Source organism: Empidonax traillii, unplaced genomic scaffold (assembly GCF_003031625.1).
Source record: "Empidonax traillii isolate 1590-97213 ecotype Southwest subspecies unplaced genomic scaffold, ASM303162v1 scaffold670:size792703, whole genome shotgun sequence".
Classification (NCBI taxonomy): Eukaryota; Metazoa; Chordata; class Aves; order Passeriformes; family Tyrannidae; genus Empidonax; species Empidonax traillii.
Window position 1 is genome coordinate 410,559 of NW_020955863.1, and position 13,871 is coordinate 424,429.

General features: G+C 32.9%; 1 protein-coding gene across 5 annotated transcripts in view; it reads left to right on the forward strand.

Annotated features, from left to right (window-relative positions):
* Positions 1–13,871, forward strand: part of NBEA (neurobeachin) — a 478,282-nt gene that overhangs the window by 132,734 nt on the left and 331,677 nt on the right. For all 5 annotated transcript variants that reach the window (XM_027899474.1, XM_027899469.1, XM_027899470.1 and 2 more), the window contains exons 12-17: positions 1,229–1,381; positions 2,133–2,301; positions 8,648–8,727; positions 9,515–9,577; positions 9,686–9,783; positions 11,548–11,640. In XM_027899474.1, coding sequence (XP_027755275.1) covers positions 1,229–1,381; positions 2,133–2,301; positions 8,648–8,727; positions 9,515–9,577; positions 9,686–9,783; positions 11,548–11,640 — 656 coding nt within the window. The remainder of the gene's footprint in view (positions 1–1,228; positions 1,382–2,132; positions 2,302–8,647; positions 8,728–9,514; positions 9,578–9,685; positions 9,784–11,547; positions 11,641–13,871) is intronic.

A 13,871-nucleotide genomic window follows, 5' to 3' on the forward strand; every position in this document is an offset into this window, starting at 1 on the left:
TTAGCTACAGTTTTTTAAAACACTACAAGGCGTTTTATTTTTTTCAGGATATGCTTGTATTCATTTGGCACACATGGCAGCAAAAAATCCTTTTGCTTCCTAAACCAGTCTTAATTTCATTATTTATAAATTATTTGTATTTGTTGTTCATTTGCATACAGTCGAATACTTCAGAGGACAGAAAGCTTTTTTTTCCCCCGACTTGAATTTCCACATTTTTTGTTCTTATTAGTTGCAGACTATTTATTGTGAATTGTGATGTACAAGCCACAGGAACTTCAACATCCAGACTGAACTTGTATTACTGAAAAATAGACTTCAGTTCTTTCAGTTCTAAAAATAAAAAATCTGCATATTCCCAGACTGTACTTACAGAACATTAAAAATAATTGGAACAAAGAATCATATAATCACTTAGTTTGGAAAAGACCTTCAAGATCATAAAGTCCAACTATTAACCCAGCACTGCCAAGGCCACCATGTCCCTCAGTGCCACATCTGCACATCTTTTAAACACCTCTCAGCATGGTGATTCAACCACTTCCCTGGGCAGCCTGTTCCAATGCTTTACATTTTGTAAAGAAGGCAATGGGAAGCATGTTTAGTGACTTTTTCATTAATTTGTTAATTTAGTATACAGAGAAATTTGTCAAAGTCCTCATGCCACGTTACTATGTAGGAGCAGGTCTCAACAGTAATTTTATAGCATATGCTTTGAAACTGAAAGACTCACCTGAAATTTGAGGAAACCTTGAACCAAACTCCTTCAAATACCTACTTGTTTAAGAAACAAATGCAAGTCTACCAGTAATGTGCATTTAACAACACCAATTTCAGTAAGACACATCATTAACTTAAGAAGATATGAAATTCAGATGAAATTCTCAAAGCACTGTGCTGTAAAATGTTGGATCCTGACTGGCTTCTAATCAAACAAAACAAAACAAAACCAACCAACCAAAGTAACAAACAAATAAAAAAAGAGAAAGTACTTAACCATAATTATTGATGAATATTTTAACTTGTTAAGTATAGCCATTAGAAAGGCTGTTGATGTTATTAGAAAGTAGAAGTTGCTTTCGTATGCAATGACATCAAAACATATGAAACTGCATGTAATTTAGCAATTTAAAAATCAGGGTTAAAATACTGATTCATCATTCTGCCATAAGTATATTAAGGAAGAAGGCTTTTCTTTATCTTTGTTCTTGTGATTATTTCCCCTCAGTCATCTAGAGTTCATATAACCAGAGCAGTTCTGGAACAATTTTTGTCATTTGCAAAATATTTGGATGGATTATCTCATGGAGCACCTCTACTGAAGCAATTATGTGATCACATCCTTTTTAATCCTGCTATATGGATACATACCCCTGCAAAGGTAGTTGTACACTTGAATAATGTTATGACTCTCCTACAACAAAATTAAATACCTGTATTCTTTTGTAACATGGTACTTGGGTTTTTGAGTTTTTTATTTTAAAATATTGTAATAGCCATTGGTTTTTAGATCATGAAGTCTATACCCTGCTTAACTATATACTCCAATGTCTTTTATGAGTTCCTAAAAGTAGTTAAATTATTGGACTGTTTCTGGAAACCCAGTCCCTTTTTCAGTGGTTGCATTACATTGTTTTTCTAAAGATTAAGCATGAAATTATGTATTTTTAATTGTAGGTGAAAGGTGACACGTTTTGTCACACATTAGCATGAGCTCTCACTTTAATTTAAATTATGTATTTTAGTTTGATAACATCTATAAAATGTTATCATTCATCTCTGGTAATAAAGAATTGGCTGTTTTCCTAAGAAATCATAGTTATGTGAACTGAATTGAAAAGCGGCGTGGTCCTAAAATCTGAAAATATGTACTCCTAGTATAAAAAAACAGAATAGAAAACAAGCCTATATGTTTATCATTACTTAAATCATGGAATCATGGGAAATTTAGTTTGCAGGAGACTTCTGGATGTCATTTCTAAGTATCAGTCCAGTCCCTGCCCTAACCGAAGTTTTAATTATTTTTTTTAGCTTTTTATATCATATCCAAAGTATATATGAAAATAAGTCTGACAGCTTAAGGTTACTAATATAGAACTTAGGTTTACATGGGTAACTGCTTTGCTCTTCAGGTGCAGCTGTCTTTGTATACCTACTTGTCAGCTGAATTCATCGGAACTGCTACAATCTATAACACCATACGCAGAGTAGGAACAGTCCTGCAGTTAATGCACACACTGAAATACTACTACTGGGTGGTTAATCCTGCTGATAGCAGTGGCATTACTCCTAAAGGATTAGGTAAGTACAACATATAAGAAAAGAAATATGAGCATTTCTTGTGTAGGAATATTTATGGTGTTATTGTGTGAAAACTCCTTAGATCTGTAGACAAGGAGGTAAGTAAATGGCCATAGTTGATAGCAGTAGTCAAAAGTAGGGCTATGCAAGTATGTTTTGCTGTATCATATGCCCCTGATGATAATTCCCTAGCTTAGCTCAGGAAGTATTGAATGACAGCAACAACAGAATGCAATAATAGATACTGGCTAAACACTGTATGTTACAGATGTGTATTAGCCAGAGCAAATCATTCTAATCCTATACGCTCTGGTTGTCATGTCATTACATTTAGCTGTCTACTTGTGTAAAACAGGAAGGATTTGACTGAAAGTCTCTTTAAAAAATAATAGATAAAGGAGAAGTTATTAATTATCTTTCTTCTGTAACTACTACTGTCATGCTGAGAAATTGAATAGTTGGGAAATGTTTTAGTACTGTCATATATCCAAATATTCACAAGTGTGACATATCCAACATATAAGTAATTGGATTATTCTTTTGTAAGTGAGCTGTATGCATAGGGTTTTTCTTCAATATTTTTTCAATAAATGAAAGAAGAAGGAACAATTCTTATTCTAAATTAAGTATCTTAATAGGCATTGAAGTTGTAACTTGTTGAGCCTCACAGAAAGAGCTGCTGTAGGATCTGGGACATCGTTTTTAATTCTCTCAGATGAACAATATTCTTCATAAAATTATTAAAATTTATTTTAAAATACCTAACAAAGGTTTTCTCTGTTCATTTGGATGAAAAGTTTGCAATACTAGATTATGAAAAGTAACTGTGGTTGTTACTTAATTAACTTGAAATCTTTGTCAGTGATAAATTATATTTTCCACTTACACTGATTCTGGATTCCTGCTGCCAAAACAGAATTAAGTTCAATTTTGGTACTACAATAAAGGTGTCTCCATCTGACTTAGACATCTGTCAATTATAGACAGTGGAATCATTATAATTCCTGGGGCACAACGCACTTGCCTTTCAGAAGGATGCAGGTTTCCTGTGCATCTAACATCATATTTGCTTCTTTAGGGTACAAATTATGCATTTGCTTGTTTTGGGTAGAGATTTTGCAGGCTTTATGGTGTGTCAACTCACACTGGTAAGTATGTTTAGGAAGCTGTGTCCTACTCCTGGTTGAGAGACTTGATAGGTGTTTTGTTGGAAAGGTAGTTGCTTTCTAGACTGCATTGGCTCTATTGATTAGATTTCTATTGACCTCAGTGGAAGGTTAGAAGCTGGTTTCATGTGTGGGAACTACACTGTAGATCTCTGAGTTGAATCCTACCCTGGTACTGTCTTTAACCGGGTGCATGCTTTCAGAGCGCTTCTCCGTTGACAGTTACACTGCTGTGTTGCATAGGCACTGTTTTACCATCAGACAAGTTAACCGTATCTGAGCTCAGTGAGGAATTAGGATATTTAAAACTCAACTGATCAGCTTATAATTTATACATTGTGTTTCTGACTGTTGAATGACCAGCTGTTGGGAGGTGAAGTTTTCAGGTGTCAACCATATTTACACCTAAATAGAGACCTGGAAAATTTGCCTACTTCTGTGTTGTGATACTACTACCTAACAACACTTTGAAAATGTACTGAAGATTACAGACTGCTTCCCTCTGGCGAGGTTTGCTCTTTTGTGGACTCAGTGACATTTCTTTCTGTAGGAAGTATGGCTTGTTTTTATCTCACCTGGATCTTCCTCTCCACAGTTAGCTGTATTTATGGAGTATTTGTATGTGTACTGCCAGTTGAATAGCTGCAAAAAAATATATAGTGTATTAATCAAAATCTGAACAGAAGGCCACAGGACACAGAATTAGGCATGAGAAATTAATCAATTAACTCTAAATTAGTATATATAGGGCTGGTTTACTTCCCTACCTCTTTCTTTATTCTTACCTGTTTAGGGATATATTACCTTGTCTTGTCATTTGTGTTAATTCTAGACAAAATTCTTTTTTTTTCTCAGGAAGGTAACCAGATCAGTCCCTGAAAGGTAATCAGATAGTGCAAATTAGCGGTTGCTTGGTGTAGCAGTTTGACGACAAATATCACAATTTTTAAGGCCTTCATACAGTAGTTAGGGAGCTGTTTGATAAACTGTGAGGACATGCATGTTTTCAAAGAATGTTTTATTATTCACAATATCTGAATTTTTTCATTTTTTTCTTTAGTTAGATTTATAAATAAATTAGACTTTTTAAAGGTTAATATTTGCTTTCTTATCCTCTTCCTTCCTTATCCTCTTCTTTCCTCCCTGTTTCTTAGACTACACAAAGTCCCCTGTAATTCATATAACTCTAAAGAAGTGTTTTGTAGTATTCTCTTTTCTATTTGTCAAAATTGCTTTCCTTGAGTTGAGGAATGTCAGCACATCAAAGAGAAGGACCAGTGACATTGCAATGGATGTGCAAACCCAGAACAGCTATGGAATTTTCTCCGTGCAAATCAGCACTAGGATTTTTTTAGCTAATGTTTCATGGATAACTTCTGCTTCTGACTAATATAGCTGTAATAACTGCGGTGATTTGCAAGCAAATGATTGTGGAAATATAACAATTGCTGAGGTGACGGGTTGCTAAATTTAATTTCACATTAACTTAATTTCATATTAGATTTTTATCAAATCCACAGTATTTACTCTCAATTGATAAATGTCCTGAAAACTTTTCAAAATGTATGCACCAGCATATTACATTGCTTTTCTTCACCAGATGCACCAATCTAGTATTTCAAAAAAAGTTTACTCTTCCAGGATTTTGGTTTTGTGTTGATTTTTATTAGTCTGCATGCAGCCACTTCTCCCCATGTAACCAGCAAGTTTATAATTTGTTAAAATGTAGAATAATGTATAAAAAATTAATTTGTTAAAGTAAGAAACTTACACTATAAAAACACAATTAGGAGAATGTTAGATTTGCTGCACTTTAAGTAGCTTTTAATATCTCAAAATGGAAGAACAGGACCCATTGTCTATGAAGAGTAACTTTACTGTATGAAACAGAAAAATGTCATCATGCCAGTAAATGGCAGCTGAAACTCTAAGCTTAATTGACATGAGACTTTTCATATCTGAAGAAGACTTTAGTGGAAATCTTGCCAATATCCAAAATTTGACTTCATGTACTATAGTGCCTTCATATAATTTACTGTCATATTAGAAAATAAGCTTATTTATGCAGATATTTTAGTGGTGTGATGTTTTCTTATAGCCATGTCCTTTTTTTATGTGGAGATACTTAAACACTTTTTAATATTAGTAGTTTGATTTACTATTACTTGCAGAAAGTTGCTCTGCTTCAGGTTTTAATGCCTTCCCCTGTCTTAATAAAGCACAAAGGTAAGGGCGTGAGTTTTATGTACTGACAGTTTTGTATCCCTTATTTTAAGTTCGAAGTGGCTCAATATTGAAGTTTCCCGTTTGGCTAGTGCAGTTTTCTTTTAAAAATGAGTTTCCCCTTTGTTTCTCCTAGCATTAAGCTTATAAAATGGGAGATATAAATCCTTTGAATTATTTAAAAGGCTCAAATACTTATTTAAAATTTGGGTTTATATGTTCTTTTTTGTTATTGGTTTCCTGTTTCGTGCTGGAATATCTTCTTGGATTCAGAATACTGAATTCGTATTGGTCTTTTTTTTTTTTCCTTCTGAAGTATTAGAAACACTGTCTCAAAATTTGAACCTATCACCTTGCTCAATAATTATATTTAGTAGGTTTTACATTTTAGGTATAGATCCACATAGTGGAGATGAGTTATCGGTTTAAAGTGAGGAGTTATACTTTTCTTTTGGTGTTGCTTATTTTAAAAAGAGCATGAAAAGTCAAACCAATTTCCACAGGAAAGACTCTCTGAATTTTATCATTTATTTTTTAAACTTGAACTGTGGTTATAACTATTCTCTTGATTTGCCACATGCATGACTTTAATATTTTGTTAAATCATACAGAATAAGGATAAATAGGGTCGACTAGCAGTTACAGTATCTAAGCACACACAGCAAAGAGGCAGTGGAGTGAAAATTACCTAAAATATAAAACTTCTTTCTAAATTATATCTTTTTGTGGATTTGGGAAATGAATAAGAGAATAAGTGAGGAGATAGTTAACTCTATCCTTGCTATTGGTAGATGGTGCATTTCAGTGATGCTTCAAGCTGCCAGAGACATCTTAGCATTCTGCTATCAGTCGTCTTCTTTGATGTTTTGTCTTTTCAAAATATACTCCAGACTGATATTTAAAGATGAACCAAGCTGTACTTGTCTTTCTGAAGGAGCAAAATACATATATTTTAATTTCAAAGCAACAGAGAAAAATTTAAACACACTTTTTTATTTTCATCTTTGGATGTCTACTAACTACTGGATAGTTTAATATCTTTATTAACTTTTTTTAAGAAAATTTAAATATTTTTGCACACTAAAAAATCTTCCATGTTTCTGAATTAATTTAGTGTTCTACTTCTGCAAATTTAAGAAAGAATTCTTTAGAGCCCACCAGGACATTTATGCCTTGACAAACTTTTACTGGAATTACTTACCAACCGCACAGCATTCTCTGGAAATACTGATGAACCATCAGTGAGAAGGCATAAAATAAAGGCAATAACAGAAAAGTAAACTAAATATTGTGGAGTTTTCTTCCTAAGAGAAAATAATTTAGGATTCTCAGTGTTAACAAGTGTCAAAAATGTATTGTGCTAAACTGCAATTTTGGACCCTATTGTGGTACATTGTGTGAAATACTTGCAGCTTCATTGTTCATAAATCATAGAATAAGCAGAGTTGGAAGGTATCTGTCAGGATCATTCAGTCCAACTCCTGGCCCTGTACAGGACACACCAAGAATCACACCATGTGCCTGAGAGCATTGTCCAAACACTACTTGACTTCAGACAGGCTTGGTGCTGTGACCACTTCCCTAGGGAGTCTGTGTTGTAGGAGAGAAATGTGCATTTAAGTCCCAGACTACTGTGTAGAGTAGTTAACTCTTGACTTGAATGGCCAAGCATGCGTGTTTCTCTCCTAGTGCTTCCTGTAGGAGTGGGAATTATGAAAACTATTATAAGGAGAAATCAACTATAGTTTTTGTGGATAGAAAGAGTTGCACAGACTTATTTTAAGGGTTGGGTTAAAGTGGAACTGAGTTCTCATTAACTTTACTGCAGTAAGAAAAATAGGTCCTTCTGTGACCCACAGAAGATATGATTTTATTTATGTATATGTGGAGATCAAATTCTGCTATCTGTATCATGTTGTATTAATATAAGGAAACAGATGGAAGAATGTTGCATTTGGTTGCTTGTAGAATGGATAACACAATGTTTTATTTCCAGAGACAGAATTAGAAATCATTATTTTTGTTATTCAAAGCTCCCAATCAGTTTTGTTGTTTGTTTGTTGGGTTTTTTTTTCACACCAGTACTGACTGTACTTAACTCTGTGAATATGTTTACTTATTCCTTCTTAATTACTTCTGGTTTATGCTGCTATAATTGTTCTATGCTGCAGGGAAGAATTGGGTAATGGGGGTTTTTTTCATTCATTTTTGTTGGGATAAAGCTGGCTAACTCTTGTTATGAGTGTATATTTAAAAAAATCTGACGTAAATCAAGGGCTATCTGTGATAAATACATACATAAAGAATCTAAAAGTAGGAAATGCTTTAATGACTCATCCTGGTGTGGGATAAAGGAGATATCCTTTCTCTTTGCCAATTAACAGGAATGTTACTATTTTCTGTTAGGAACTTCTGGTTGCTGTACCAGATCTTAAAAGCATCATCTTTGTAGTTGTTTTGATTTGGGCTTGGTTTTAGTCTTTAGCAGTGCTGATTATCAGTTTCTGAGTGACACTGACACTGAATATCCCTATGCATTAAAGGTCACAAAGATTAATAAACAGTAATTAAATAATATATAATCCTATCTTTGTTGGTTTTCATTCAGATGGTATTTAGCATAGTGGCTTAGTCATTCCAAGTTGTTATCACATATTGCTGTCTATCTGTTACTATCATCTTAGTCCGATCCTTTATCTTTTTGTGTCTTTAAAAAAAACTAAATAAAACTGAATATGGACTTCTTTTTTTTCCAGATGGAACATCACTTATACCTAACTATATTGCTGTTGAAAAATGTGATTCTGAAAGGTTATAAATGATACAATTTGCAAATGTGAACTTTTATATAAGAGTAGACCACTAAATCTGCTGTGGGAATTGTGATTTCCTTAAGAAGCTGCAGTCATTAAAGGAATTAGTTTATATGTAAAAGTGCTATATTTTGCTTCTTCCAGATGGTCCTCGACCTTCCCAGAAAGAAATCATATCGCTAAGGGCATTTATGCTTCTGTTCTTGAAACAACTTATATTGAAGGTAATATAATCTATTCCAGAGGGAAAACATTCAGGTGTGTTATATACTTGTAATAGAATCTTCCACAGTATAAAATAGGTAATACTTGTCAGGTGTTATATTTGGTTTTGGTCAATTTTAATGTTCATGCACTTACTTCTAATCAACATAAAGGTGGTAAATCCATGCAACATTTCGTATTACCTCACCAAACTACCATATATATTTTTAAATTATTAATGTGTTTATAGCCAATACATTAAAATCTATTTAAAATATTAATTATTAAATATTTTTATTAAATTAATTAGATTACATTAGATTTATTAAATTGATCAAATGAAGAAAGTAACAGCAGTTAAGTTAGTTGTTACTTTAACCTTCTTGTTGCTTCTACCACTGGTTGAAATGATGTAGGAATCTTTCTCTCTGTCACAGCTGAACACTAGCCTTTGAGATATAATCTTCTATATGAGACTAGATTGAAATCTAGTATTTTCTGGCTTGGCCTTTTCTGCTGTTTTTCTTCTATTTTGTCTCCAAAATTGGAGGAGTGATACTAATAGTTTGTATAGTATCTGAGAGCGCACACTGTAAGAATCATTTCTATCAGGAATAGAGGACTGACCTCATACTGTTTTGAATTGCCAGTGTGATAAGGAAAAGCAGTGGAATGATTTTGAGAAATTAGTCTTTTAAATTTAAATAGAAAAGCCATAAGGCTATTTGATTTTGACCAAATTTTGCTTGACCAAACTTAAAGAGTGTATTTTCTCTGAATGATGTCCCTCCTTCTTTTTTCTTTTAGGATCGAGGAGTTAAAGAAGATGAACTGCAGAGCATATTAAATTACTTACTAACAATGCATGAGGTACATTTCTGTAATTACTTATCTTTTACTGTTACCAATTGTACCAGTACTATGAGAAGTTTGCTGTTGAGGTTAGTTTGTAGAATAACATTGGTGCTTGTCATACAGGATGAAAATATTCATGATGTGCTGCAGCTGCTAGTGGCACTAATGTCCGAACATCCAGCATCCATGATACCTGCCTTTGATCAGAGGAATGGGATACGGTAAGACTGTAAAATCAGAAAATACATTTAAAGTAGTTCCAGTATCATCACTCTCCAGTTTGCTTCTTTTTCATATAAATATCACACTTGCTGATCTTTCAAACTTCACTTTTATTAACTTAGACTTTTTTTTTTTTTTTTTTTTTTTTTTTTTTTTTTTTTTGAGAAAAAGAGTGGTTACAATAGGTTGGAGGAAACAAGACTTTCCACTTGATTATCATTATGATATTTCAAGATAAATGTATTGTTATACTTGCTTCATAATCTCAAATATAATATATAATTAACAAAATGCATCAAAAAGCCAAGTATCTATCTTAGAATAATTCTGAATATTCTTTCTTGGTATATTTACATTTTCTGGGAGGAAGAAGAGGAAAAGATAAATTCTGCTCTGGCCACTCAAATTTTCTTTGAAAAGAGTGGAATTCAGGTGCTTATCTGTTTGACAGTGAAATTAATAACTGATAATTCCTGGAGAAGTGATTTTTTTTGATTGTTTATTTATGCCTAATTTGGTAATACAAATCTTTTTCAGGGACAAATAATTTTCATGTAATAAATTATTATTTACTATGGAATTCTATTTTGTGCTGTTCTGAAAATACTTTGGAAAATGCAAGGGACTTGAAACAAGGGAAAAAAACCCACACAACACTACTTGATAGAGTCAAGCTTAATTTTGCCTAAATACTAAGATTTTTGTATAAATGGGTATACTTAAAACTGTTTGAATGACAATGCTATTTGAAGGGAAGACACCTTGTACTCATGGTTAGGAATTTGCTTTCTGCCTATAGTTTGTATTCAGGCAGAATTCTATTCCTGACACCTTTCGAAGAGGGAAGGACTGGTCTGGAAGACTGAAGACATTTTTATGTAACATTTGTGGTACCAATATTCAAACTGTGTGATGGTGCAGTCTTTGTGTTTAAAAGTTGGTGTTGAAAAACTGAATTGCAGTTTTTCAGAATTGCAACATTTAAGTATTAAAAAGAAAAAAAAAAGATATAGAATTAGGTGTTCATTTGTGTAGGTTATCAGAGGACAAAAGCCTCAGCCTCATAGGTCATTTGATAATAGCCTAAGTCCTTTCAAAAGGGGAAGATTGTGTCTGCTAAAGCACCCTTTAATGGAGAAAGACTAGAAAGAATGTCCAAAAGCTGCAGTGAAGCTAATTCTAATAAGAAACTAAAATATAAATTCAAAACTTTGTTGAAGAATAGCCTAGGGGAAAGGGGATGTTTTCTGTCTCTTGCTGCCTTCAGATGAAGTCTGGTTTCATTTCTGAAAGACTTCAGAAATTGTGCTTAAACCTATCAGATTAATTAAATATTAATAATTAAATCAGTTTATTATTGAGGCCTTTTTTTTAATCCAGGATATAAAAACAGAGGGTGTAAAAATCCAAGATTTTCACTACCATCCAAGTACTCTAAGAAACTCCAGGATATAACCTTATGTGTTCTACTCTGCTTCTCTCTACAGCTGCTCAGACTGTCTTTTATTTGCTTGTTCCAAGACACAAGTGTAAGATGTCACTTGCTGTTATAAAACATTCAACCGAACCAAAAGACCTCATGTTCCCAACCTCAAGAATTCATAATCAAACTCTTATGTTGTGCTTTATTCTTTCAGTATATCCTTCCATTTTGTGTAAACTGCTATTTTTACCATTTTATTTCTTAATAAAAACCCCTGTTTAGTGAAATATAATCTATATATGTAATGTTTGGTAGTAATCTTATTGAATTTCTTTTTCAGAGTAATTTATAAGTTACTGGCTTCCAAGAGTGAAAGTATATGGGTGCAGGCTTTGAAGGTCCTTGGATATTTTCTTAAACACTTGGGTCATAAGTAAGTGTGGTTTTAAAATTTTTATATTGGTGTATTTAAGTTCACAACTCTTGTCTTTTTGTCATGATTACTGTACATTCTTTGACAGACTTTAGAAATTACTTAAAATTGTTAGGTTCTCTGATTAATAATTTGCACACTGTTGCCTTTATACATTTATATAAAATGGATTTTTCCACTTAACTTGCTACTACCATAATGTTTGAAATCATAGGTTGATTTCCAAATAAATGATATGCTAAAGCTCAAGTCTTAAAACAATAAAACAATAAAAAACGTTTTCTAAAAATACATTTTATAATTGTATATTGCATGTTCATATAAGGTTAACAGGAAACATATGATTGTGATCAAAAATTTGTTTCTGGAATTATCAGTGTCATTGCAGTAAAATTTTTAGGGCAGTACTTTTAAAAATAGCTTTAAAAGGATGGAAAAAATTAAATCGCAGAACATATTGACATGGGAAAGTTTCAGAAGGGAAAGAAGCAAATCAAGCAAGTGGTATTTAAAAAAGGAGTTAAGGACATATCTCTGTGCAAGAAATACATAGAAGATGTGACAGCAACAAATAATCACATTTAAAAAGATCAGATGTCATGAAATAAATGTACTTAGTCTCATATTTCATAACATGGAATCAAGAAAGCATTAACAAGCATGAAGTTCTGTGTAGCCTACTGTTGCTTGCTTTTCCGTACCTACATGTGGTGTTAAACTACCTGCTGGGATTAGCCCAAAACAAGGTTTCATTGGAATGCTGTGCAGTATAAAAATTACCCATGTGCTTCACAGACTTCATCATGTAAGCCTCCTTGGAAGGGAAAGAGGGGAGGAGTCCAGCCAGAGTGTGATACTGCTAGACATGCTTTTCTCAGAAAGATCAATAAAGTATGACTGTGTAATTGAGAGATAGTTAGCTGAGAATATGCTTCTAAATGGGATTTCTCTTTTCGGATCCAGCCAGTCAAATAGTGTTCTGGGAATTAATAAAGCAAATTGATAGTCCACTCAAGAATCTCCAAGGGCTTTTCAAACATTACTTACTAAAAATCATTCACATTAATAGGAATTGGATTAAGTAAGATACCCCAGATGAAGGTTTGACTTGTCAGAGCCTGGTTGAGTCCAGATAAGTACATTTGTTTACTGTATTTATCGTTTATCCAGAAAATCAAGTAGCAGAGTATACCAGTGGAACATTACAGAAAAAGAAAACTGAGAATTCTCAGAAACTGAAATTTCACTTCCCATTCCTTAGCACCTACTTGCAATTATGGATATATCAGTGTAGTTTCCATTGTTGACTGAACATATGTAATTAACTTAAATTTAAATATTTTTTTCATCTAATTAGAGCAGTTGAAACCCACTTGAATATTCTGCTAAACTTCCAAAGGTTTTTAAAATTTTCAGATTTCCGAACATCCGCAAATGTGCATATTTTATGTATATTTCAGCAAGATTCCTCCCCCATTTCATACCTTACAGCTAGTGCTTGTAAGGTGTGCCTATATGTGAACATACATATATGTGCATACCCAGGATTTTATAAAACTGAAGGCAATGACAGGAAGTTCTAAGCAATTATAAAATTATAAACTACATTAAATTATAAAGCACTTACATTTCTTTTTCACAGTACAGGAAGCAGGCATTATATTTTAATACACTAAAGCAGAATTGCATGAAGAGATATTACATGATTTATGAAATCTTAACTGATACAATATTATAACAAATGTGCAGGTACAAAACCAATTACCATTTCTGTAGTTTATATATATGCATCACAGATGAAGCTGTACAGTGGAAGTAATTGATTCTCGGGAGAAGTGACCAGTAAAGTGTTAGATGAGGACCTGAATAACTTAATTGATTTTTCTTTGTTATCTGTGATGACAGACTAATTTGTCTAACCTTAACAGTTGACAAAATCTTCTCTTCCTTCTCTGCTATATTTGATTCTTTCTATGTCACTACTTGAAATTGTAGTCCATTTTTTACTTTTGGTTTTTATCTGCACATTTAAACTTTCCAACGGAAGTCTTCTTTCATCTGCTAAATCATAGCATACAGGATTCAATACATGTACGTTTTCTCCTAAGTAACTCATGAACTCCCTTCTGTGCACAGAAGAGTACACACTGGTGTAAGTTATTGCCACGCTCTTTTGTGGTTATTTGAAAATTATAATATAATATATTAATTTCAAAAGTTCTAGAATAAAT